This window comes from Chiloscyllium plagiosum, unplaced genomic scaffold (genome assembly GCF_037043375.1).
Source record: "Chiloscyllium plagiosum isolate Xiang-an unplaced genomic scaffold, Cpla_swu_hap1 HiC_scaffold_20, whole genome shotgun sequence".
NCBI lineage: Eukaryota > Metazoa > Chordata > Chondrichthyes > Orectolobiformes > Hemiscylliidae > Chiloscyllium > Chiloscyllium plagiosum.
In genome coordinates, this window is record NW_028270158.1 from 49197036 (window position 1) to 49224761 (window position 27726).

Genomic DNA, 27726 nt, shown 5'->3' on the forward strand with positions numbered 1-27726 from the left:
TATCAACCAGGCAACGGGGAGATGTGATTGGAGAGTAGGGTGTTATCATGTGACTGCAGAAAAAGGACGCATTTCCAGCCGGTGGCTGCACATTGGATGGGTTGGAGCGATATGGATTGGGATGAGGAAGCGTTGCAGGTACTTGGCAATGGCTTTTGCAGGAGGGTCATTGCACCTCCTGCAGTTAATTTTCTTTTCTCTTCATAGGTTCTGCCAGACCCGCTGAGCTATTTCTGCCTTTGTTTCTAGCTTCCAGCATTTTGTTGAGTTCTTTTTTGGTTTACTTGGTAATGCTGGTTATTTGAAGTAGAAAACCAGAATAAATTGTACCAAAGTACTGCTGTGCCTAGTCTGTTAGTCATTCCGTGAAAACCAGGCTTGTGTCCGTCATTGAGTAACTTTTTTTTAAAAAGTTAAGCTGGTGGCGGTGTTTAAAAAGTCACTAGTATTCTGCTTAAGAGACAGAGCTTTATGCAGGGAGCGAACAACTTCCAGGGTTTATACACCCATCTGAACTTTCCTGTCTCCGTCTGTATCTTGCCCCCCCCCCCCTCCCTTACTGCCCATCCCAATGCTGCTTTATTTCTCGCGTTTTTTAGAGCCTTCCGTTTCTTTTTGTACAGGGAATGTGATAACTTGTAAAATATAGTTGGATTTGTGTGTGTGTGTGTGTGTGTGGCGAGTTAGTACTTGACAGAATATGGGCGTCTCCTTCATGTGCCGGTAATTCGATTAAACTTTAACCTGTAATGTTTTACAGATGCTAAAATACCTCTTCAAAGCCAGTTAAATAAAAACCGAAGGTTGATTTGTATTTTTTTTCTAAGGGCTGGAAAGTTACGAATTATAATGTCTGATTCTCTCTCATTACATTTATTTCTTAAATGTAAAGTTGCTGTCTGGAATTACAAGTAACTGCAGTTATTCTTGATTTGCTTGTGTTTAAATTGCTCTCTCAAGAGCTGCCCGTTATAAGAACGGCCAGGTGAATTGCTACACGTTACTACTTCGGACCTGCAGGGTTACCATGAACAATGTATAGAAACAATATTCCACGGTGTAAACTATATTTACCCGATTGCAATAGCTTGGCAGCATCAACTTTGAATTGTCAAGGCACCATTTGATGCAAAGCTCCTACTTTGTAATTCTTGACCTGATTTAGAGTTAGGGGGTTGGGTTCTGCACTCGATTGAGCTCAATCCTTGCTAGTTCCACATCTCTCTGCTTTTGGCTACTCTTTCAACATGAGCACAGGACTAAACTTTTTTTTTCCACCCTGTGTGCTTCTGGATAACTTATTAAAATCAGCTGAACCAGTTCATGCTTTATCTCTACAGTTTATTGTCTGTATTTCCTGGTCTCTCTGTGGCATCTTATTGTGATGCATAGCTTCCCATGATTTCAATCTGACTCTCCCAATGACTGTTCTCCAGTAACAACCGAAGGTTCACATGTCAATTGTTTGCTGTTAGGGGGTAGATAGCCAGAAAAACAATTTTGTCTGTCATCATCTGTGTCTCAGTACCAATAGTTATGTCTCATTTGCTTTCTAACTCCCTGCAACTAATAAAACAGAAGTTTTTCATTGCTAAACTCCTTTACAGTAAATGGATTCTGGATTAGTGGTGCTGGCAATGCACAGCAGTTCAGGCAGCATCTGAGGAGCAGCAAAATCGATGTTTTGGGCAAAAGCCCTTCATCAGGAAGGCAGAGAGCCTGAAGCGTGGAGAGATAAGCTGGAGGAGGGTAGGGGTGGGGAGAGAGTAGCATAGAGTACAATAGGTGAGTGGGGGAGGGGATGAAGGTGATAGGTCAGGGAGGAGGGTGGAGTGGATAGGTGGAAAAGGAGATAGGCAGGTAGGACAAGTCATGGGGACAGTGCTGAGCTGGAAGTTTGGAGGTGAGGTGGCGGAAGGGGAAATGAGGAAACTGTTGAAGGCCACATTGATGCCCTGGGGTTGAAGTGTTCCGAGGTGGAAAATCAGGCGTACTTCCTGCAGGCGTCTGGTGGCGAGGGAGCGGCGGTGAAGGAGACCCAGGACCTCTATGCCCTCGGCAGAGTGGGAGGGGGAGTTGAAATGTTGGGTGGTGAGGTGATTGCAGGCACTCTGTGGGGAACCATTAAAACAGTCCACAGGAATCTCGAACACAGTCGCCTCTGCCAATGTTTCCTTCACAGCTGGAGTTTGTAGGAAGTGTTATTCATGTTGCCTTCTGCTCCTCTGGTTGTCTTAGTGCTTTAGGGAGAGCAAGCATAGGAACAAGAGTAGACTGTTTTATTGCATCATTCAGTAACCTAATTCCATATGCTTGCATTTTTTTCATAGGTGTTATGTGGATGAAAGTTTACTCAGAGCTGGAAGGTTCACTTTCAAATGCTTTGTCACCATAGTAGGTAACATCATCTGGAGCTTCACTGAAGGCTCACTGATGTTACCTAGTATGGTGACAAAACACCTGAAAATGAACTTTGCAGCTCAGCGAGCAAACTTACATCAACCTGAGATACAAATCTTCTCCAAACTCGCTAGCCTTTCATGTGTCTAATTTACAAAAATCAATTGTCATTTTAAAATTAAAATCAAACAAGCACAAAAGACCTCTTCTGGAGTCCCGTTCTGGTCTCTCTGTTGCAGGAACGATATTAAGCTGGAGAGGATTCAGAAGTGATTTACTAGGACGTTGCCAGGAATGGAGGGTTTGAGTTAAAAGGATAGACCGGGACTATTTTTGCTGGAGCATAGGAGGTTGAGGGGTGACCTCTTTATAGTTGAATTTTAAAATCACAAGGTGTAAAGGGTGAGTTTCTCTATGGGGGAATTTGAGACTCAGTGGAATTTTTTAAGGTGAGGAGAGGGATTTAAAAAAGACATGAGCAAATTTTTGAAGGTTGTTTGTATGTGGAATAACTTCCTGGGCAAGTGTTGGACGTGGGTACTGTTACAATGTTTAATTTGGATAAGTACACAGGGAAGGTTTGGAGGGATTTGGGCCAAATGCAGGCAAGTGGGATTCATTTAGTTTGGGATTATGTTTGGCATAGTCTGGTTGGACCGAAGAGTCTGTTTCTGTGCTGTATGACTCCTAACCTATAATCGGGCATCGACAGTTGATTGTGGAAGAAAGTTATAAACACTAACTCTTGGTTAAAAACAGAGAACTGTGGAAAAGGTTCCAGTCCTATTCTGGCCCCCACCCATGAATCCTTTTCCGAAATATCGATGATATCATAGGTAGTGCTTCCCCGTCCTGTCCGAAATTGGAAAGATTTCTTGATTTTCCAATTTCTACCCGAGCCGCACTTTTGCCTGGTCTATCTCCAACTCCTCCCTTCCCTTCATCAACATCTGTTTCAATTTCTGGGGATAAATGCTCATTCGTCTGCGATAAACTCACCGCATCCCACATCTATCTGCACTTTTCATCATCACACCCTCTTTCCAGTAAAGACTCCATTCTATTCTCCCAGTTCCTCCATCTCTGTTGTATTTGTTCTGATACCAACCTCACCAAGGAAGCCTCTTAAATATCCACCTTCTTCCTCAACTGAGGATTCCCCAGCACTATATAGTTGACAGGGCCCTCAATTAGGTCCAGCCGGTCTTCCGCACTTCCACCCTCACCCCTCTCTCTCCTCCCGCAACAGCGATAGGGTTCCCCTTGTCCTCACCTATCATCCCACCAGCATCCAGAAGATCATCAGCTGCCACCTCCAGTGAGATGCCACCACCGGACACCTACTCCCCCTCCCTTCTCTTATGTGCCTTCAGCAGGGACCACTCCGTCAGGAACATGCTGGTCCACTCTTTTGTTTTTTTTACTTCCAACACCCTCTCTCTCCTACCATCTTCCCCACCCTGTGCTCCCAAACAGCACCTTCACCTGCTCATTTACCTCCTCCCTCCTCAGTATCCAAGGGTCCAAACACACCTTCCAGGTGAAGCAGCGCTTTACCTGCATTTCACAGAACCTAGTCTACTGCATTCGCTATTCACAGTGCGGTCTCATCTACATTTGGGAAAATGAAGCGTATTCTGGGTGACCGCTTTGCAGAACATCTACATCCTGCCTGCAAAAAAGACCCTGAGCTTCCAGTTGCCTGCCACTTTAACACCCCTCCCTGTTCCCTGGCCAACATCTGGTCTTGGGCTTGCTGCAGTGCTCCAGTGAAGCTCCGTGCAAGCTGAAAGAACAACACCTCACTTTCCGCTTGGGAACCCTGCAGCCCTCCAGACTTTCTCGTGTTCAATCATCTTCGGGCCTGAGCTACCCCATGTCCTAGCCCCCTACCTCTCATACCAGGCCTTGCGATTATATTGTCTGCCATTACACACTACCTTTTGTTAGCAGCTAACAGTCTCCATCAACAGCTATTCATCCTCCCAGCCACATCATTAACCACTCCTTTGTCCAACTCTTCTTCTCTCCCCACCTATCATTTCCTCCCTGTCCCCTATCTTCTGCGCATAAACTGACACATTTTCCTAGGTAAAAACAATGACTGCAGATGCTGGAAACCAGATTTTGGATTAGTGGTGCTGGAAGTGCACAGCGGTTCAGGCAGCACCCGAGGAGCAGCAAAATCGACATACATATTTTCCTAGCTGTTCTGCAGAAGGGTCATTGGACCTGAAACATTAACTTTCATTTTCACAAACGCTAATTAGATTTGTTGCTTAATTTCACTCCTGATAGGTCTGACTCTAAATTTTAGACTCTGTCCCTGAAGTCTGGATTCCACAGCTGACGGATGGGGCAGTTAGAAACTACCAGGTCTCATTAAACATCTCAAATGTTGATTGGAGAAGCTGTTGATTCTAGAGAATTCAATGTTGGGGTGTGTATAGTCTTGCCTTGTAGCGTTTAAGTCCAGGAATCATTCTGGTTGATCTATGCTGCACTCCCTCCGAGACCAATTATATGCAGGGTGAGATGCTTTGCACTGCATAAAGAAGGCACAGTCCAAAGATGTGCATGTTAAGTGGATTGGCCATGCTAAATTGGACATGATGTTCAGGGATGTCGGTTAGGTGCATTAGTCAGGAGTAAATATAGGGTAGGGGCACGGGTCTGTGTAGGTTACACTTCGGATAGTCGGTGTGGACTTGTTGGGCGAAATGGCCTGTTTCTATGAACATCAGGTATTGCCTGATCAGACCTTTGTGTTATTAAGCTTAATGGAAATTTCTCATTCAACCCTCAAGATGCAATGGCCAGCATTCCACTCACCACCTTGATTTATTTTCTGTATCTGTTCAGTGTGTTTTATTGATTTTTGTCCATGGACACTCAAGTCTCTTTGGACCTTTTAATTTGTTATGGCTTTCAGCCATGTTCTATCATTCTTTACTCCAAATTGGATTCCCTACATACAGAGTCATAGAGATGCACAGCAAAGGAACAGACCGAGGTCTAGCTTGTCCGTGCCGACCAGATATCCTAAGTTAATCTAGTCCCATTTACCAGTATTTGACCCATATCCCCCTTGACCCTTCCTATTCATATGCCCATCCAGATGCCTTTTAAATGTTGTCATTGTACCAGCCTCCACATGATGAGATGGAAGTCCATTTACGATGCATTTATTTAAACTTATAATAATGTTAACAGATTATGTTTACATCTGCAGTGCTTAAAATGCTGCCTCTTGTTGTCATTGAATAACCCAAAGAGATGGCTTTTAATCCTAACTTTAATTTGGCTTTAATGTGGCATGATTGCTCAGTGGTTAGCATTGCTGCCTCATGGTGCCAGGGACCCGGGCTCGATTCTAGCCTTGGGCGACTGTCTGTCCGTGTGGAGTTTGCACATTCTCCCTGTCTGTGTGGGTTTCCTCCTGGTGCTCCAGTTGCTGCCCACAGTCCAAAGATGTACAGGTTAGGTGGATTGGCTGTGGGAAATTATCCATGGTGTTCAGGGATGTGTAGATTAGGTGAGTTAGCCATGAGAAATGCAGGGATTGGGTGGAGGGGTGGGATGCTCTTCAGAGGGTTGGTGTGGACTTGATGGGCCAAATCGCCTGCTTCCACGCTGTAGGGATTCTATGATTTGTCTTTTTGTTGTCTGCCCTTTTTTTAAGTCAAAGTAAGTAGATTGTTGCAGGCAATGGAGGGTTTGAATTACAAGGAGAGGCTGGGACTGTTTTCACTGGAGCGTAGGAGGTTGAGGGGTGGCCTTTTTTAGAGGTTTATAAAATCATGAGGGGTATAGATAGGGTTAATGGAAGGTGTCTTTTTTCCCTCTGGGGGATTTCAAGACGAGGGGGTGTATATTTAGGGAGGGGAGAGTTTTTAGACTTTTTTTATTACACAGTTCATGTATGGAATGAACTTCCAGAGAAAGTGGTTAATATGGGTACAGTTACAATGTTTAACAGATATTTAGATAAGCACCTGAATAAGAAATGTTTAGAGGTGGATATAGGCTAAGCAGAGGCAGGTGGGACTGGTTTAGTTCGGCAACATGGTCAGCTTGGACTGGTTGGGCCAAAAGGTCTGTTTCTGTGCTTAAATTACCCTATGGCCCTATGTTCTTCACCTGGTATGTTAAATAGGGTATCCCCACTGCTAACAGATGTCCATAATGGATTCTAAGAGAATTAGTTTGACAACTATGTGGTGTCTCCTCTGAAGCAGACCACCTGACCCTTGCATAACCACTACTTAGTCATGTATTTATCTAAAATGTCTTTTTAAACATTGTAACCGTACCCACATCCTCTGGATTCAATTAGACCAACTGTGAACAGTGATAGCTGCAGCCTCTAGTACTGATTGGACAGTAATTGTGAGATCATGTCACTGAAAGCAAACCCGTTACCGAGCAGCAATGCTGGTGTGTGCGCTCCAGAGGTGGAAGTGAAAAAGGAGGTCATGGTCTCGGTTAAGCAGACACTCGCCACTAAACCCAGATCCTTGTCACCAGTTGAGGTTAGGTTCTGGATGGGAGGGGTTACAATGCATATGCGTTCTGACATCCTTGTCCTCCATGCTAAAATTGAATAGATTTTAAGATCTCTCACCCAGAGTAATTTTTTTTTTTGTTTAAACAGATCTTCTATTGCGTGCTTCCCAGACACATCTAAACGGAGAAGGACTTGTTCAAGAGAATTTGGGGGGGGGTGTGGCAGTTGAAGGATTATGATTTTTTTGTTATACCAGGTTTTGTCTGGTGTTGAACATTTCTCCCCTTAAAGCCCTCGCACAGTTTGCAGATGGATTTCCTGGCTGTTATTAAATTATCTGCTCTGAGGAAGGAGGGGGTCTCTGATGAGGGTGACTGCCCAGTTTCAAGACATCTTTCTGCATTCCAGCCATCAGTCTATAGCACATTAGGTGTTTACAGTGGTAAAACAGTGCAGTGGGATAAATTGATCTGCCAAGACACAGCCTGGGCATGGGTCTGTCTGTGGCCTTAGAAATGCTGGGAAAGGTGAAAGTAGCAGCCATTGGAGATCCTTTTATCTAGGCTGTGTGACAATGAAAAGGAATGGGGGGGGGGTAGCTGAATTCCTTGGCTGCACTCCAGTTGGCTGGGTCCTGACACCTGTGGTTATTGTAATGAGCCTATCGGGGAAGTGGCTAACAGATGGTTCTCTCTTTGTTTGCTGGGGATTAATCTGGGCAAATTTCACATGTCAAAACCATCTCCATCTTCCTAAACACCAACTCTCTCTTCCCTCAATATTTTGAGAGGTGTGGATTAAAACAGTCCTTTCAAAAGGACAGCGTTGAAGTGGACCTGATGGAGACTGGAGGGAAAATCAAAGGTGGTTGCTGTAAAGCTCCTGTAGTATAAATCACAGGCTCAGTCTCCTATCTCTGAGCCAGGAGGCCTGGCTTCAAGTCCCTCCTCTCCTGGAGATGTGGCATAGCATCCACAAACACATCAAAATATTTTCAGAGGTTTTGTGCATGGTATTGTCCCTACCTCTGGGTCAGAAGATCTGGATTCACATTCCCCATGGAGTTGCTGTATTGTATTTGAACAAGTTGACGTTAAAAATGTATATATCAGAGAGTACGTACAGGATGAGATGGGTAAGTACCTCACCATTTCATGATATGCTTGCACTTGTGTATTTGATTTGTTGTCACAAGTACGGTGAAAAGTTTTGCTTTGAATCTCATCATAGAATCCCTACAGTGTGGAAACAGACCCTTCAGCCCATCAAGTCCACACTGACCTTCTGAAGAGTATACCACCCAAACCCATTCCCCATTACTCTACATTTACCTCGACTAATGCACCTAACTTACACATTCCTGAACACTATGGGCAATTTAGCCTGGCCATTTCGCCTCACCTGTAATCTTTGGATTATGCGAGGAAACCAGACCACCCGGAGGAAACCCACACAGACAGTGGGTGAATGTGCAAATTCCACACTGACAGTCGCCCAAGGCTGGAATCAAGCCTGAGTCCCTGGCTCTGTGAGGTAAGTGCTAACCACTGAGCCACCGTGTGGCAGATCATGGGGAGCTAATTGCATCTCTGAATTAAATGAAATAAACATTACTTATTATGTTATGCATCTTGATGAAGGTGAGTGATATGATGATAGTGGATGACTGCCTTCTGATACCTAGGAGTTCAATCTTAGTCTGAGCAAGAACCTGTATGATACTACTCCAATCTCTCCGCCTCTACAATTTGAGTGTTTTACACACTATTTTTCCCTCCCTCTTTCTCTGTTTCATTCAGTCTTTAATACTCTCTCTTCAAATTGGGATAAAATCTAAAAGGTTTGTGTTTTTTTTGATTTAGGATTCTGGTTATGATGTTGAGCTGTTTGAAAATGTACCTGACCCTGAGTTCATCTGTACCATCTGTCACGGTGTGCTCAAAGATCCTGTGGAACTCATCTGCCAGCATGTCTTCTGCAGAGGCTGTATTTTGAAGTGGCTTACAGAGTTAAGACAAATTTATTAATAACTTCTTAATAAATACATAGTGCCTGATGCATTTCAGTGGTGTGCATACCTTCTGTGGGGAAACTTCTATATGCTATTGTTTTGAAAATGTTGAAGCATTGAACAGAAAAAACTTTGTGAAAGTAGTTAATTCTGATCCAACCCACTTTACGTGAATTTAAATTTGGAGCATGTGGATATATTTTCATAGGCTCCTTACAGAGTCCACTAAAATGTAGTCATTTCTGTCAACCAGCAATCAAATAGCAAATTCCTTGAATTTGTGAAGTTATTCAATGGAAAAGTCTTTTTTTTCCAACTCTGGATGACATCTGTGGTGTGATTTGCTGAGGGGGGGGGGGAGAAAAGTCTGAGATTTCATTCCTTTAGGATGCAGCTACGTTTGAAAATTCTCTTGTCAACTAAAAGCAGGTTTTAGATTTTCTGATTTAGAACTGAGGGCACAAGTCTTCCCTGTTTGGGTTAAGTTTGAATTCAGTTTGCAAACGTTGAGGAATACACTCTAACAGGAGTGTCTACTCACCAGCACTTTAGAGTAAAGCACGTTATACCAGAAAAGATCCAATGTTCGAAATATGTGCAGCCTTTACAATAATAGATTTTACAGTATGGAAGGAGGCCATTCAATCCATCTTGTCTATACCAGCTCCTGAAAGGGTGACCCAGCTAGTCCCACTCGCCTATCTCTGTAGCTCTCTAAACTCGTCACTTTCAAATATCTCTTTTGAAATCTTCTATGGAATTTGCTGCCTCCACTCTCCTAAAGAGTAAAGAAGTTTCTCCCCTTTGCATTCCTAGCTGTTTTGTAAACAATCTTGAAATTGTGATCCCTAGTTACTGACATAATTAGTGAAAACTGAATATTCTTTCTTTACCCCTTCCAAATTTTTCTTAATTTTGAACACCTCTATAGGTCTACTGTTCCTCTCCTTGGAACAGAGGGGATTTGGCCCAGTTTCTCTAATCTGAAATCCCTAATTTCTGGTATAATTTTAGTAAATTTCCCTTTAAACTGTCTCCAGGGGTGTAATATCCTTAAGTAAGGTGTCCAGAACTGAACACACAATATTGTAAACCTGGTCTAACCAATGATTTGTCAAGGTGTAGCCTCACTTCATGGTTATACAGTACAGAAATGGACCGGTCAGTGTTGAATGTAATCCCAAATTAAACTAGCCTGCTCGTGGCCCATATCCCTCCAAATCTTTCCTATTCATATACTTATCCGAATGTTTTTTACAAGCTGTAATTGGACCCAAATCCTGAGGAAGTTCGTTCTGGATGTGAACCACACTCTGTTTTTTTTCAATTTAAAAAGTTGTCCCTCGTGACATTGTACTGTTGAGCTTGGATTGTCTGTCCACGTTTCTTCTACCAAAATGCATTTCTTAACCATTTTTTGTTTTGAAATAATTTCCCTAATTGCATTGATAGTTTTATCTCCGTAAGTTAAATGTCCCTAGTCCCCTCCTTCATGGATTTGTAGACATGGAGAATGTAAACTGCTGTTTAGACTTTGGCCTATTATGTTTTTTTATTTGATTTATCATCTGATATACCTAGGTACAGTGAAAAGCTTTGTTTTGTGTGCAGTACAGGCAGATTACCTGTATCTTCAAAGTGCTTTAGGGTAACAGCAAGGAATACAATGTTACAGCTGCAAAGAAGGTGCACAAAGAGTGTGGTCAACATTTTAAATTTTAAAATTTTGAGATCCATTCAGAAGTTGAGTAACAGCAGGGAAGAAGCTGTTCTTGAACCTGTTGGATATGTATTCAACCTTTTGTATCTTCTGCCTGATGGAACCCACTTGAATCCCAGGAAAAGAAGAACAGGAAATAACGTCACCACAGGAAATGATATCATCAACCTAAGGAAACCAAAATATGTAAATAGAAAGTGGGCTACATCACCAGTGCTGCATCCGGAGGCTCACTGAAATGTTACCTAGTAGGGTGCCAAAACATATGAAAACGAACCTTCCAGCTCAGCGAGCAAACCTATATCTGGAATAGATTATAACTGGGGTGGGTGGGGTTTTTAATTACATTAGTTGTCTTCCTGAGGCAGTGAGAATAATAGATGGAGTCAATGAATGGAAGGTTGACGTGTGTGATGAATGTTTCTACTAGAGTGTCAATGGTTATATAGAATAACCTCAGTACCTAGGATGGGTGAGCAGGAGAAGGAAGCTATCTTTAGCTAATTGCTATCCTGTAATACTGATGCACAATGCATTGCTGAAGTCTTAACTTGGTACAGTTTGCTTAGGTATACTATCAAGTAGCCTAGCTATGCTTGAATAGGAACAGTGCCTGCCTAGCTAGCTGAGGTGATTGAGGATTACCTGTATAGGAGAGAAAGATGAGAAACCAGAAAGGATAATATGTGAAGGTGACGTACGTTTTTTGGTATGTTAAACAACTGTAAGGCAGAAGTGTAGTGTCTAGTAGTTTTCTGGGGACTCGATGGGCCAAATGGCCTGCTTCCACACTGTAGCGATTCTATGAATTTGAGGCTTGTGCACATAAAAATGTAGTACCAGAATAAACTTTCACAAAATATGTGAATTATTAAAGGTGTTCTGTTGAACAATGAGCTATCAAATGGGTCAGCTAATGAAAATGCTTCCCAGATTGTAATTGTGACTGTATATTCCAGTCCCGAGCAGGGTTTGCTTATACTTAATGGAATATGCCTTTTCTCAGGAAGCAAGAATGTCCATATTGCAGGAAGAAGGTGAGAAGGGTGGCTCGCTCTGTCATCCCTATGATCCACAACATGATTGCCCGATTGATCATGAAGGTAAATTTGAGAACAGTATTTATGCGTAGTTGGACAGTCACTAATTAAAAATCTGCCCTGATTTCAGGACGTCACTGTCCAGCACTGTGAAACATAAGGTTTAAGTCTCTATGATTTCTCTTCACCCTTTGTTGCAACTCTGACTGGTGGAATGATTGGTTGCCCTCTGAATTATGAGGGATACACAGCAAATGCTTGCCCAGTCAACACGCTCCATGAACAACAAAAAAAATGCTTTTGCATAAGTAAAAAAATCCTTTCTATTTATGTGCAGGAGATGCAACATCTGCTCTTTTACCTCCTACCTCATCACCATCTAGGGTCTCAAACATTTCACCCAAGTGAAACACTGATGTACTTTGTTCTCTTTGAGCAGTAAATTTAGTAAACCAGTGTGGTCTGTTCTACATAGACGAGACCAACCAGATAGGAATCCTCTTCATGGCATACGTTTTGTTCAGGATGTGAGTGTGAAGCTGAGTGGATGGTTATCTGTTGTTTTTTAATTTTCCAATATGGCTCCATTTTGAGTAGGGAAATTGTATCCTTCTGATCACCATATTGAGTTCGACAATCTCATTTAGAGTCAGAGAGATAGATGTACAGCATGGAAATAAATCTGGTCCGACACATCCATGCCTAATCTAGTCCTATTTGCCAGGTCTTTGCCCATGTCCTTCTAAACCCTTCCTATTCATATACCCATCTGGATGCCTTTTAAATGTTGCAATTGTACCAGCCTCCACCTTTCTCTGATAGCTCATTCCATATATGCACCACTGTATGAAAAAGTTTCCCCTTTGGTCCCTTTCTTAAAATTTTTTTCTGTCTCACCTTAAACCTATGCTCTCTAGTTCTGGACTCCCCCACCCCATGGAAAAGACTTTGTCTATTTACCCTATCCATGCCCTTCATTATATATAAACATCTAAATGATCACCCCTCAGCCTCCGATGCTCCAGGGAATCTCTACTTCCCCTGTTCTATTTCCTCTTTGCTTTTCCATCCAAGAACAACAGTCTGCCAATCGTCCTCCCTTTGGACATTTTTTTTTTTTGTTCATTGTCTTAATCCCACACCCTTTTTTGAAAATGTTAGAAGTGGTGGAAGGCCCAATGTCTCCTGCCTTTCACACTATCTCAAACCTTTCTCTCTTTTCCCACCTTCCACATTTTACCTACTTTAACGTATTGCATTTCCTGGTTCTGGTGAAGGATCTGATTTTTCCACACTCCATACGTTGCCTGGTCTTTGCTTTATGTTTTTGATTCCAATTAATATGTTGTCATTATTTCAGACATTATTCAACACTGCTACGTTTATTTCCGTTTACTCTGTTTTAATATGTGAACAATCCAGGTCTATGTTTGATCAAGTTATTATGTGTTTCTTAAAATCAAGTGAAGCTGTCCTCCTGTTGAATGACAACAGCTATTTGTTTCTGTAATGCAGTGTGAAAACTATGTCTATGGCTGCTGGGAGACCTTTCCACTTGAACAATCTGCAAACCATAAAGCTGCCTGTGACTTTAGAATAGTGAAATGCAAGCATGAGGCCTGTACAACTGAAGTATTTCAGAAGAACCTTGCAGCTCATGAACAGGTTTGCGAACATTGGAGCCAACCATGCAGAATGGGATGTGGAGCCCAACTTACCCCAAATCAGCTGTTTGAACACAACTGTTACAGGGACTCAAAGAGAAAATATAAGGAGAAGATACGGGTTCTCAAAAGCCGTTTGTATAGAATGCAATGTCGCCTAAAGCTAGTGGAAAGAAATCTGCAGAATTTGGCGCCTCCTGATCATTTCCAGTTTTCAGAACATCTCGTCTGTGAAGATGATGGTGGGTAATCTGCATAAAATTTATCTCTTGTGTAAAGTTGTGGGATAGCAGTGATGACTGCGTTGTACGCATGAAATTAAAATCTGACAGTTGCGTGAACCTAGTGGCAGTGTCTTGCAGAGAGTGAGAGATGACACCAAAATAGTTCTCCAAGCAATGGTTCTGTTTTTACCGCACTAAGAGATCTGTTGGAAAAATATATTCATAGATTCTAATGCTAAAGATATAAAATCTAGCTTTTAATGAGAAACTAACAATGACGGCATGACAATTTTCACCACCTGCTCTGAAATCCCCAAAACTGAATTGCACAACCTCCAAGTGGGTTTCCCAAACTCTTGGGTCCTGAGAAGTGACTTGGATGTTGTGACCACGAAGGCTGCTTTAAATCCTGTGTTTTTTTTTCGGGTAAAGTATGTCCTCAATAGACTATGTTGGCTGAGGTCAGGTTGCTGCCACAAAAAAACTGATGAATTGGCAGTTTTTAATTTCAATTTTGGAGAATTGCAGAGTCTGTGGCCCTACAAGGGATATGATTGGTTAGTTGGTGATAATGGAAATGGGCCGTGTAGCCTTCAAGCAAGGAGCATACCGATGCTGTAATTTTTGAGGTTATTTTGTCCTGGTTTCTTTTTGAGACTGAATAATCTCCAACTATGGATGAGGTGCCTGATGATTGGAGGCTAGAACATAGAACAGTATGTTCAGCCCTCGATGTTGTGCTGACCTTTGATCCTACTCTAAAATAAAACTAACCTACATAACCTTCATTGTATTATCTTCCATGTGTGTATTCAAGAGTTGCTCAAATGTCCTTAATGTATCTGAGTCTTCCCTGTTGTCAGTGCATTCCATGCACCCACCACTCTGTGTAAAGAACTGACCTCTGACATCTCCTAAACATTCCTCCGATTACCTTAAAATTATGCCCCCTCGTGATATTTCCACCCTGGGAAAAAGTCTCTGACTGTTCACTCTAACTATGTCTGCCATCATCTTGTACACCTCTATCAAGTCACCTCTCATCCTCCTTTGTTCCAATGAGAATGAGCTTAGCTCCCTCAACCTTGCTTCATAAGACATGCCTCCAGTCCTGGCAGCATCCTGATAAATATCCTCTGCACCCTCTCGAAAGCTTCCACGTCCTTTTTATAATGTGACCAGAAATGAACGCAATATTTCAAGTGTGGTCTAACCAGGGCTTTATAGAGCTGCAGCATAATCACGTGGCTATTAATCTCCATTTACCCCTGCTAATAAAAGCCAACAGACCATAGGCCGCCTCAAAAACCCTGTCAGATTGGGTGGCAACTTAGAGGGATCTGTGGACGTGGACCCCAAGATCCCTCTGTTCCTCCATACTGCCAAGAATCCTACCTTTTAACCATGTAATCTGCATTCGAGTTTGACCTTCCAAAATGAATCACTTCACACTCTTCTAGGTTGAACTCCATCTGCCACTATCAGCCCAGCTCTGCATCTGGTCAATGTCCTGTTGCAACCTACAACAGCCCTCCATACTATCCACCACTCCACCAATGTCCGTGTCACCGGCAAACTTACTAATCCACCCTTCCACGTCCTCATAAAAATCACAAAGAGCAGAGGTCCCAGAACTGATCCCTCGGAACACCACTAGTCACCGAGCTCCAAGCTGAATACTTTCATCTTCTACCACCCTCTGTCTTCTATGGTCCTGCCAATTCTGTATCCGCTCAGCCAGATGTACCTGTATTCCTTGCCGCCTCCTTTCTGAATTTGTCTACTGTGAGGAACCTTATGAAATGCCTTGCCAAAATGCATGTACACCACATCCACTGTTCTCCCTTCATTAACATATATTTTGTCACATCCTCACAGAATTCAACAAGGTTTGTGAGGCATGATGTGCCCCTCTCACAGCCATACTGAATATTGCTCATCAAGCTATGGTTTTCCAAATAATCATAACGCCTGTCTCTCGAAATCCTCTCCAATAATTTGCCCACCACAGACATAAGACTGATTGGCCTATAGTTTCCAGGATTATCCCTATTCCCTTTCTTGAACAAGGGAATAACATTTGCTATCCTCCTGTCACCTGGCACTACTCCAGTGGACAGTAAGGAGGCAAAGATGATCACCAAAGACACAATCTCTTCCCTCACTTTCTGTAGAAAATGTGGGAAATCCCATCTGGCCCAGAGGACTTATCTATCCTTACGTTTTTCAATATTTTCAGTACATCCTCCTTTAACCTGATTGAGTATATCAGTCTGTTTTGCGCTGTCTCACAAACATTAGTGTGAGGAAAATCGTGTATGTCAAACTTGATTTGAATTTTTTTTTGAGTAAGTTACCGAAAAGATTAAAAATCTCTCAACACCAGTTTATAGTCCAGCAGGTTTAGAGTTGTGTGATTTTTAACTTGTCCACCCCAGTCCAACACCGGCTCCTTCACACCAAAAAGATTGGCAGGGCAGTAGACATTTATTTCTATTCTTAGTAAAGTCATCAAGGTTCTGCAATGGTAGACTAATTAGCAGAGTTAGGTCAGAGGGGATTTAGGGTGAGTTTGCCAATTGGCTTAACGGCAGGGGACAGAGCTGGATGGCTGTTTCTGAGTGGAGGCCTGTCAGCAGTGGTGTTCCACAGGGTCCTCCTTTGTCACTTTTATAAATGATTTGGATGAGAATGTAAAAGGCATGGTTAATAAATTTACAGACTAACCAAAAGAGACAGTGAAGAAGGTTTTCTAAGATTACAAAGGGATCTTAATCAAATGGGCCAATGGGCTAAAAAATGGCAGATGGAGTTCAATCTAGATAAATGTAAGGTATTGCATTTTGATTCAAAACAAAGATATAGCTTACACAATTAATGGTGTAGTCTTGGGTAATGTGGTTGAACGGAGGGATCTAGGGGTTAAAATACATAATTTGTTGAGGTTTGTGTCACAGGGCGTGGTTAAAAGGCGTTTGGCACACTTGCCTTCATTGCTCAGACCTTTGTGTACAGGAGTTGGGAAGTCACGTTGATGTTGTACCGGACATTGGTGAAGCCTCTTCCGGAATACTGTGTCCAGTTCTGGTTGCTCAGTTATATAAAGGACATTATCAAGCTGGAGAGGGTTCAGTAGAGATTTATCAGAATGTTGCCTGATATAGAAGGTTTAAATTATAAGGAGGCTGAATAAGCTGGACCTTTTTTCACTGGTGCGTAGGAGGTTGAGGTGATGTCATAGACGTTTTATAGAATAATGAGGGGTATAGATAGTTAATGGTGGTTTTCTTTTGCCTAAACTAGGGGGCACATTTTCAGTGAGAGATTTTGAGACATGAGGGGCAAATGTTTTACACAAGATGGTTTGTGATTGGAATGAACTTCAAAGAAGTGGTGGATGTGGGTACAATTTCAAAGATATTTGGATAGGTACATGAACAGGAAAGGTTTGGTGGGATATGGCCAGGGACAGGCAGCTGTGGGACTGGTTTAGTTTGGGATTATGTTCAGCATGGACTGGTTGGACCGAAGGGTCTGTTTGTGTTGTATGACTCTGCGAAGTACCAAGCTGGTTAGATAAGGTCATTGAGTAAACTGCTTGGGAGGCCTTGGGTGCTTTTGTAAACTGCCTGAATGGGTGTGTTCAGCTCTCTCATTAGGATTTCTGGGTTTTGGTTTGTCAGTAGCATCAGAAGCTGTTGAGAGATCAGAGTTGGAAGCTTTGGTGACTGTCTCCAAGCTGCTGCTGCTGCTCTGAATTTTCTCTTGCTGTTCTCCAATCCAGGAGGGAGAAGAAAATCATGGGACAATGTCTGAATGTTCCTTTTTGACAAGGGGTGTGTTTATGACATGTCATTCTAGTGGAACAGTTAGTTAGTACTGCATTTATTAGATTTCCAATAGTTCTAAATTCCTCTCTTTGGTATTTTAACTACAGTATTTAAATAAATTGTTTTGCTTAACATAAAGTTGTTTGACTAGTTGCATTGCATTTGGAACAGGCACTTCACGTTTGCCTTTAAAAATAAGAAGAAATGAGGGTCTTGGCCACCTTTTATTAAAATAATTGGAGGGTGTCTGGTCCATAACAGGAGAGAATGGATAATGTGTAATATTTCTCCCTAAACCCACCCCGTCCCTTCACTCTTCAATGTAAGCTTCCCCACCCAACTCTACTATTGCATCATGGGTCTCTGAGTTGGACGACTTTATAAAACAGTGCTTAACAGATGCTATGTAAATTTAATATGTTGCTAATTGAACTTGCAGAAGTTTCTCTTTCCTACATTTGATTGCACTAGGGTGTGGTAGATTTTGCTGATTATTTGCAAGATTGATTTCAAGAAATGAGATAAACCTATGGGGTGGGAGCAGGAAAAATTGCCATCACCTCCGTGGCCTTTTCATAAAAATCCAGTTCATGATGCAAGTTTGTTTGCTGAGCTGGAAAGTTCATTTTCAGATGTTTCGTCACCACACTCAGTAACTTCATCAGAGAGCCTCTGGTGAAGACTTCATAGAGTATGGTGATGAAATGTCTGAAAACTAACCTTCCAGCTCAGCGAGCAAACTTACATCCAGAACCTCAACCCGAGCTACAAATCTTCTCAAAACCTGCTAATCCAGCTCATACCTATGAGGAAAGTGAACCTGCCACCTGGCCTAGTGTAACCATACTACACCTTTAACCATACCTGCAACAACTTGCAAACCATATGGCTGTGCTCCAATCATTTGGGTAAGAAATGCGGTCAGCATCTCCCACATCCTGAGAACAAAGGTGGTTTTTCTGTAAAAGAAAACATTTTGATTGCAATCCAGGTGTTCCTGCCACCTTGAACAGACTTCAACCAGAAATTTGAAAATGTCTTCAGATAAAACTAATATCTTTGATTCAAGTGTATGCAAGTTTGAGAATTATAGTTGAACTGTTTTTGAGAGAACAAGCTGCTTGAGATCCATTAACTTGCCAGGGTTGGAGGATGTGAGCTATTGGGAGAGGCTGAACAGGCTTGGGGCTGTTTTCCCTGCAGCGTCGGAGGCTGAGTGGTGACCTTATAGAGGTTTACAAAATTGAGGGGCATGGATAGGATAAATAGGCAAAGTCTTTTCCCTGGGGTCGGGGAGTCCAGAACTAGAGGGCATAGGTTTAGGGTGAGAGGGGAAAGATACAGAAGAGACCTATGGGCCAACCTTTTCATGCAGAGAGTGGTACGTGTATGGAATGAGCTGCCAGAGGAAGTAGTGGAGGCTGGTAGAATTGCAACATTTAAAAGGCCTTTGGATGGGTATATGAATAGGAAGGGTTTGGAGGGTTATGGGCCGGGTGCTGGCAGATGGGACTAGATTGGGTTGGAATATCTGGTCGGCATGGACAGGTTGGACCGAAGGGTCTGTTTCCGTGCTATACATCTAACTTCTGGTGCTTTCTTTGTTAAAAGATCTTTTGTATAGTCCTATTGAATGCTATCAACAACCAGATTAAGCCACCTTATTTTTGAGATGTTGATACAATAATAGAAACACATCAGTTGCATTTTTGTCTTTCAGAAAGTGAGGACTTGGCTGCTGAAGACCATGAAGATGATCACAGCAACACTTTGGACATGCATGTACACAATGAAAATGAAAGCCTGTATTCCTGGCAGTCAAGTGACTTGAATAATGAGGAAGGACCAGCAGCAGAGGAAGGCAAGTTAGGAAGGAACTGGGGAGTGGATACAGAAAAGATATTTCATAGAATTATCTAAATAGTAATTGTCAAGGTTAACATGATATTGCATATAGGTGACATGGTGGCTCAGTGCTTAGCACTGCTGCCTCACAGCGTCAGGGACCTGGGTTTGATTCCAGCCTCTGGCGAATGTCTGTCTGTGTGGAGTTTGCACATTCTTCCCGTGTCTGTGTGGGTTTCCTCCGGGTGCACCGGTTTCTTCCCACAGTCCAAAGATGTGTAGGTTAGATGAATTGGCCGTGCTAAATTGCCCATAGTATTTAAGGGAGTGTATTAGTCAGGGGAAATGTAGAGTAATAGGGTAGAAGAACGGGTCTGGATGGGATTCTCTTTGGAGGGTTGGTGTGGACTTATTGGGCCAAATGGCCTGTTTACACGGTCGGGATTCTATAATATAGAAAAATGCATTGTAGACATTAGTCAAACAACCAGAAAGGTTCAAAAATGGGTTTCATGATTAATGAAAATATAGCAAGATATATTGTTTTCAAGGGCTTTAATAGAACAAATGTCTTCTGGCTGGATCTGAGGCATTTTGATGGGTATTGAATAGGAAGGGTTTGGAGGGATATGGGCCGGTTGGGATATCTAGGCGGCATGGACAGGTTGGACTGAAAGGTCTGTTTCCATGCTCTACATCTCCATGACTCTGACTCTATAAGTCCCACCAATCTTTTACCTTTCTGATTGCTCAACTATGTTTCACAGATTGCATGTCATCTGGTATGGTGGGAAATAAGAAATTTGGATGGGTGGTTACCAAAAATACATTGGGTGCTACGACAATCCTTAGTTAAATCTGGGGAGGAAAAAAATCTGTAAAGTTCCAATTTTAGGTAGTGAGTAATTTTTTTTAAAGAATGGTTGTGCTTAAAATGAACATTATCCAGGCTTCCATTCGTTACCTATTTCTATTACTACAGTATTGGAAAGTAAGTCTTCAAGTGATTTGTTGGTCTTTACCACTAATAGTTCTGAATTTCAGCAAGGCTTCTAGTTTTATCAAATTCCAACTGTGTCAAAAATGTGCTCTGTTAATTGCCACTGATCATGTGTTGAATGTGTGCCAAGTGCTGTTGCTTGCTATGTGATTTCTGTTCCATGTCTATCTGATTATTTAATGAATCTTGATGCTGAGAAATCATGTTTATATACAATATGTGGGAGTCTGAAGACTGCTCTTGAAACTCAATAGATTTAAAAACTAGGCACAGCAATAGATATTGTGGTCCTCTTCAAGCCAGTCAACGTAAATCAGGAATGAACTTCTGTCTCAATTCTGACCATTAATTGTCCATTTTAACCTCAAATAGACACTGTCATTGAGCCTCCACAATCCACCTGTGGTAGAGCATTTCAAAGGTCCAAGGCCTTTTAAATATATTGGCATTTTGTACTGTTTTGGCCTGTCAGCTCCCTAGGGGAGCTATTCACATAGTGCCGCCTCCCTGTAATCCTGCATTTATTTTTCTCCCTGTTTCATGTAACAAACCAATTCCTCCTTGATCGGCTCTGTTAAGTCTTCCAACACCACACTGTGGCAGTGCATTCAAGATCCTAACCAGTCACTATGGAGAAGTTTCTCCTTGTGTCTCTGCTTCTTTGGCCAGTCACATCTTAATTTTGTGCCTTTTTTGGTATGCGATCTTTCCATCATTTAGGAAAGAAATTTTCTCTATTTACTCTGTCAGACCTCCTTGTGATGTTGAATACCTCTATCAAATCTCCTTTCAACCGTTTCTTCAAAGAAAGCAGTCCCAATTTCTCCAATCTATCTGCGTTACTGATGTTCACTACTTTTCTTTTAAATATTGCTCTCAGAACTCGGCACATTACACCAGGTGCTGAACGAGTGTTATGTATAACATATTATCCATGCTAATGTACACTCTTCCCCAATTATTAAAATCAAGTTATTGTGTACTGTACTTTAATAACCACTCATCATCTCTGAACCACTCCTGCCATCTTGCATGATATGTACTTGTATATGCCCAAGTCCTTCTGCTCAACTCCATTGTTTTCCTATCTTAGTCATAAATGATCAGTCCCTTATCCTGAGGCTGTATCCCAATGTTCCAAATCCCCCAACATCTGGGAAACTACTTATTTGTCTGTCCTTTTAAGACCTTTCAGAATCTTGTATGTTTGAATGAGGTCACTTTTCAACTTTCTAAATATCAAAGAGGATAGCCCTATTGTCATAGGACAACACTCTCAATCCCAGGAATTAACCTTTATGATGTTTTTGAACTGTACCACCTCCAAGGCAAAATATATCTTTCCTCAAATATGGTATTCCCAGACCTCTACGCAGTCTTACATTTTGTCCTTGGGACACTTGTGGCTAGGTCAGCATTTATTGATACCCCTAACTGCCCATGACCAGAAAGGTTGAGTCGCTGTTTTGTATCGCTGCAATCCGTGTTATGATCCCAGTTGGTGGTAATACTGCTCAAATCAGATTCCTGAATGAAATCTGGCCTGATGGACCATACATTTTATTGAATTTTTTGTTTAACAGTCAGTCTCCGAACATAAGCACAAGAAGCTGCTAATCTACTTTTAACAAAGGAACATAAAAATGATAAAGGAGACAAACTATATTCTACTGGGCAAGAACTATGAAAATAATCTCATTACAAATATCAGAAAAACCCCTAGATGCTTGAACCTCAGTGAACCTGATCTTATTTAGGTTCTTGCTAAGCTGCCATGGCTGTATCAGTTTCCTTCTGGCAAATTGTTGTACCTTCACTTTGTTGTTTTCTTCAGTTAATGTTTCTTCCTAGCATCCTTAAAGCAATCTGCTTGTTCAGTTCATTATTACTTAACATTGAATCTCCACAGAACTGAAGCAGGCTATTTGCCTTGTGTTCCCTTAGCTCACGTCGTCAGCTGTCTTTGCAGGTTGCCTTACTTGCTGACACCCCATAGCCTTCTGCTTCTGAACTGATCTTCCTCAGAACCTTGCTTGTAAAATCCATTTGGTTCAAAAATTCCTTTTTGGGAAGCTATCCTTAGCTGGTCTGGCCTGCATGTGACTCCAGATCCACAGAAACATGGGTCGCTCTTAACTGGCTTTTGAGGTTGTTTTCAGAGGGCCATCCGTTCAAGGCACCTAGGCTGGTCTCTTTAACTTTGAAATTTTCAAAACTATTGTTCGTACTTTATTACTTTGAGTAAACTGACATTGCCCTTGAGCAGACTTTCAGATGGCAAACTTGTTCATCATTTCATTTCTCCTCCACTTATTGGAGAGAGGGGAAGCATTACTCCAGTCTGTTCTTATTTGTACATTTGTTTGAATTATTTAAAATAAATAATCACTTAAAAAAATTGCACCAAAACAGCAAGAACATTTGTGTTAAGGAAGCTATTGAAATGCACGTTTTTGGAACTTGAACACAGTGTTCATGTAAAATGTTTCCCTCCATTTCATTCCTCCCAGATGCTCCTGTTTTTGGTGATGTGTTGTTTCACAAGAGTATGGATAATTTTGTATTTCTGGCTCGCTGTGACCTTAAACACTTCAGACTAGTTTATTTGGAAGCACTAGCTTTCGGAGTACTGCTCTTTCATGAGGTGGTTACCACCTGAAAGGAGCAGCACTCCAAAAGCTAGTGCTTCCACATAAACCTGTTGGACTATAACCTAGTGGTGTGATTTTTTTCAAAAAAAAACTTTGTACACCCCAGTCCAACACTAGCATCGCCAAATCACCTCCAACTGTTCAGCCAACACTCCAAGGGACCCTAATCACAGAGGCTTAGCCACACCTTGGTGATAAGGATTTGAATTAATTTTCAGATATTGTTAATTGGGACCCATTTATGTTGGCAATTCTAATTCAGCAAATTGGTGGTGGCGTTTTTGCAAATTCAATTAATTTGTACCTAAGCACCTGCAAATTAACAGACTGTATATGGAAATTATAAGACTGTTATAAAGTGCCTACATTTATTGAATGAATCTTCTGAAGTACAGCTTTAGCCTATTAAATTTGTATCTTTAATCAGATGAATTAGATGACATCGAAAATGAAGTGTGTCTAAATGAAGCAGTGATTGAGGACACCATTTCAATCACTTCCAGTTCCAGCACTGAACAAGAAGCCAATCGCACTAGGTCACAGTCCCATTTATATTTTGAAATGGATGATGGTAACATTGCTTCTGGGAATGTCAGTATCTTTGGTCAAGATGCTTCAAACAGAAGGCGGCTCAGGTCATGGATGCTGCAATGTTCCATGAGGTATGTTTATAAAATTACATTCCCAATTTCTTGGATCAGCATTTATTTCCAATCACTAACTGCCCTTGAGCAGGTGCTGATGATCCAGCACCTTGATTCACTGCAGTTCAAGTGGTACAGGTCATGGGTTTGGAAGTTGTTGAAGAAGCCTTGTTGAGTAGCTGTGGTAAATCCTGTTGGTGGCACACATACTGTGCACTGGTAGAGAATGAAATGAATGTTTTAGATTTGGTCAATGAAGTAGCAGCTGTTTTTGTCCTAGACCAGCAAGTTATTTCATCACATTGCTCGTCTTGTGCTTGTAAATGGTGGACAAACTTTGAAGATTCAGAAGACAAATTACGAGGGCGGTACAGTGGCTCAGTGGTTAGCACTGCTACCTCTAGTGCCGGGGACCTGCGTTCGATTCCAGCCTCCGGTGTCTGTCTGTGTGGAGTTTGCACATTCTCCGTGTCTGCGTGGGTTTCTTCCCGTAATCCAAAGATGTGCAGGTTAGGTGAATTGGCTATGCTAAATTGTCCAGTTCAGGGATGTGTGGGTTGGGTGCATTAGTTAGGGGTTATATGTAGGGGAATAGGTCTGGGTGGGTTCCTCCTCAGGGGGTTGCTGTGGACTTGCTATGATCGACTTACTACAAAGTCCTAATCTCTGACCTCTCTCTTCTAGCCATGGTATTTATGTTGCTGATCCAATGAAGTTTCTGGTTAATGGCAACCTCTAGGATGTCAATTAATGAGAGATTTAGCACTGGCAATGTCACCTGGATACGGTTATAAACTCCTTTCTCATTGGTTGCACAATGAACATTCCCATTTGTTTCCCTTTTACTACAAGGTAGGTTATTGATGTAGCTGAAAATGTTTGGACCTTCGGAGTGTCCTTGAACTTGGTCTCCAACAGTGACCATCATCATCCTTTTTTTTTTGCTGGATATGACCACGACCAGTGAAGAGCTTTTTTTCTCCTAATTCAACCTATATTCTCCTAACCTACACATTGCACCTAACCTACTCCTCCCTGAACACTAGACAATTTAGCATGGCCAATTCACCTAACCTGCACATCTTTGGATTGCAGGAGTAAACCCATGCAGACGTGGGGAGAATGTGCAAACTCCACACACTGACCAGTTTTTGTCAGGCTTATTTGATACATTCAGTTAAATGCAATGAACCTCAAAGTAGTCAGCTGGTCAGTAAAATGTACAGTGCAAACAGACAGTAAAGCAATCTTATTTTATCTGACCATGTGTTACAATACTGTTTCATTTTATTATGATGGACTGCTGTTGGTATGAAAGTGTAAAGCACTGAGTGCATTTTTATTTTTAAGTTCATTTCTAAAGATTAATTAGATTCCCTACAGTGCAGAAACAGGCCCTTCAGCCCAACCAGTCCACACCTATTTCCCTCTGACTAATGCACCTAACACTATAGGCAATTTAGTATGGCCAATTCACCTGACCTGCACATCTTTGGACTGTGGGAGGAAACCGGAGCACCAGAGGAAACCCCACAGACATGGGGAGAATGTGCAAACTCCACACAGTCGCCAGAGGCTGGAATCGAACCTGGGACCCTGGTGCTGGGGGAGAGGCAGCAGTGCTAATCACCAAACCACCCTTCATGGGATATAAATGTCTCTGGCTAGCATTTATTGCCTACAGACAGTTGAGTCAACCATATTGCTGTGGTTTTGAAGCCTCTTGTGGGCCAGATCCAGTCAGGATAATAGATTGCCTTCCCTGAAGATGTTAATGAACCAGATGTTTTTTCTGACAACAGAATGGTTTTACTGAATTCAATTTCCATCAAGAATCTCTGGAATGAAGGGTCTAACACTGACAATCACTTGCCATGATGGGATTTGAATCCAGGTCCCCAGAACATTTGATTAGCTTCTGGATTAAGTCTAATGATAGGAATACTACTAGGCCATTGCATCCTTGAGCTAAGTACTGTCTTGATTTAGTTAAAATCTCCGGCTAATCTATGATGTATCTGTAATTCTCACTGATTCCTAATTAATGTTTCCCCCTGAGTTATTAAATCAGTGAACACATGCCCCAGCTGTAAGGCTGACAGGAATAAGTCAAGACTTTTGATGCTTAAGTTTGTTTTCTGGAAGTTATTGGCTCAAAAGCCATTTGTTTCATATGTGTACTCATTTACTGCTGTGAACTAGTGCTGCTACTTAATGGGAGAAGACTTCTTAAGGGCGTGTTTCTCTGAAAGTATAAGGAGATACAAAGAAAAAATCTCTAATGGGAAGAGTGTTGTAAAATTCCAAATGGAAAAATGCCAGTGAAATTCCAATTTTCCATAACTTGTGTACTTTTAGGTAACTTAAATATTTTAAATTCCATCTTTACTTTGCCTTCTGCCCACCAATCCTAATTAAATCAATTACTGTAAACCTTAAATTTAATCCCTACTTATTTCTCCTACTTTTTAGGTGGCGAAAGGCTATGTGGAAGCGCAACAACCTCCGATTACTATCCAGAAGACAGCACAGCCAGCCACACTGAATGTGGTGCCTTTTAATGGGATGATTGCTAAGATGGAAAACCTGCACCAGTTATAACACTTTAAATGTTTTTGCTTATTTCTATAATTAATGCTGCAATATACTTGAGAAACTTAATAGCTGTAAGTCAGTAAATGCAGATTAACTTGTATCTAGAACTGCCACGAGTACGTTAGTTCTCCAATGAACAAGGTATAGTGCAGGCCCGATATAGAATAAGACTCTCATCTGGAACCCCCTCCCTCTAACTGTTGTGACTCGGTTAGGTTTCAGTTATGGGCTCAAAGTATACTATATCATTTCTGCTCCTCTTACCATTTTGAATGTTAAAATTCTTCTAAATCTAGAATTTAGTCTACATCTTAATGGAAAAAAAACTCAGGTGCATCAGACTATTCTGAATTTCCAATCCAATCATTTTTGCTTTGAAAATCAGATTTATGTTGTGATGAACAAATAAGTTTTCACTTGAATCAAACCAAATCATGAATTCAAATTCACCAGTATGCAATCCTGTTTTTAATAGTTTTATTTCTTCTTTTGCATTTCATGAAATGCATGATACAAGTCCAAAACATATGTGAAAAAGGTGTAACAGTACTCCAATTTCATTTATCACTCCAACTGGAGTAGAGGTCCCAATAGCTAATAAAAGGAAACCTGAAAGAGAAAGCTGAAGCAGCATCAATTTCCTGTTGGTGTGCTTTTACCACTAGATTTAACTTTTTTACCTAAAATCTTGTAATATTTTATATCCTGTCACTCAGTTAAAAGGGCAGTAGAACTTTTGATGAATTTAAAAAATTGAATTGAAATTTTTAAAATAATGGGGAGGAAATAAAAGTAATTCTAGCCCAATGGCAAAGTTGCTTTTTGGGGGTCAGTAACTGAGTCTTAAGCTGTCTACCTGATTCTACTGTCCTATTAGCACAGTGTAATTGTTATTCAACTTTATACTTTTTAAATTTGCAGCACCAAGTTATTTGACTTTTCTATGTCTGTAGACTTTGAAATAAAGAATCAGCATTTAATTTATCTAAATGTTCAATATTTGTTAAACATTGTTCATGAAACAGGAGTTCATTTATAAAAATCTAGTCAAATGATATGCCTGCAACCAAGCTGAAATGATCAGTTTGTTCACTATAAATTTTAATGACTTTGACACTGACACTGATAGGGAATGTAGTGTAGCTAAGTTTGGAGATGACCCAAATATAGGTGGGAAGACAAGTGGTAAGGATGACAACCTGCAGGGGGGGATATAGACTGGCTCAGAGTCAGCAAAAACTTGGCAGATGAAGTAAACTATGGGAAAATGAGGTACTGAATATTAAACTGCAGAAACCATGTAAAAATTCTCAAAAGCTAGTGTACAACTTCAGCTATTGAGGAAGGAAATGGAAGATGGAGGTCAATCTAAAACAAAATACTGTGACAATGTCTTGAATACTGTGAAGTTTTGGTCCCCTTGGCTAAAGAACGAACCTGCTATTGGCACTAGTGCAGGGAAGGTTCCAGAAGGCTGATCCAGGATGTGGTGGGACAGTCTTGAGATGCTGAATATATTTGGACCTGTACTCCAGAGAAACAAAATTCTTGGGTCACTTGGCCATGTAGATGCAGAAAAGCGATTCTCTCTCTTG

The 27726-nt window shown here is 41.5% G+C and overlaps 1 protein-coding gene across 2 annotated transcripts; it reads left to right on the forward strand.

Annotated features, from left to right (window-relative positions):
• Positions 1-27103, forward strand: rnf151 (ring finger protein 151). 2 transcript variants are annotated; one of them, XM_043711323.2, is made up of 7 exons: positions 1-138; positions 8770-8915; positions 11645-11741; positions 13194-13584; positions 19117-19257; positions 23320-23554; positions 26009-27103. In XM_043711323.2, the coding sequence occupies exons 1-7, from the start codon at positions 97-99 to the stop codon at positions 26079-26081; spliced, it is 1125 nt and encodes a 374-aa protein (XP_043567258.2). In that variant the 5' UTR covers positions 1-96; the 3' UTR covers positions 26082-27103. The 2 variants fall into 2 exon arrangements, with proteins under 2 accessions (XP_043567258.2, XP_087854046.1); XM_087997920.1 differs by lacking the exon at positions 1-138 and adding an exon at positions 8229-8440.
• The last annotated feature ends 623 nt before the right edge of the window (positions 27104-27726 follow it).

Coding starts and splice junctions, on each gene's coding strand:
- rnf151 (XM_087997920.1), top strand. CDS start 8,375: ATGTGCAAATTCCACACTGACAGTCGCCCAAGGCTGGAATCAAGCCTG. Junction 11,742..13,193: donor TTGCCCGATTGATCATGAAG/GTAAATTTGAGA, acceptor TCTGTAATGCAG/TGTGAAAACTATGTCTATGG. Junction 19,258..23,319: donor AGGACCAGCAGCAGAGGAAG/GCAAGTTAGGAA, acceptor ATCTTTAATCAG/ATGAATTAGATGACATCGAA.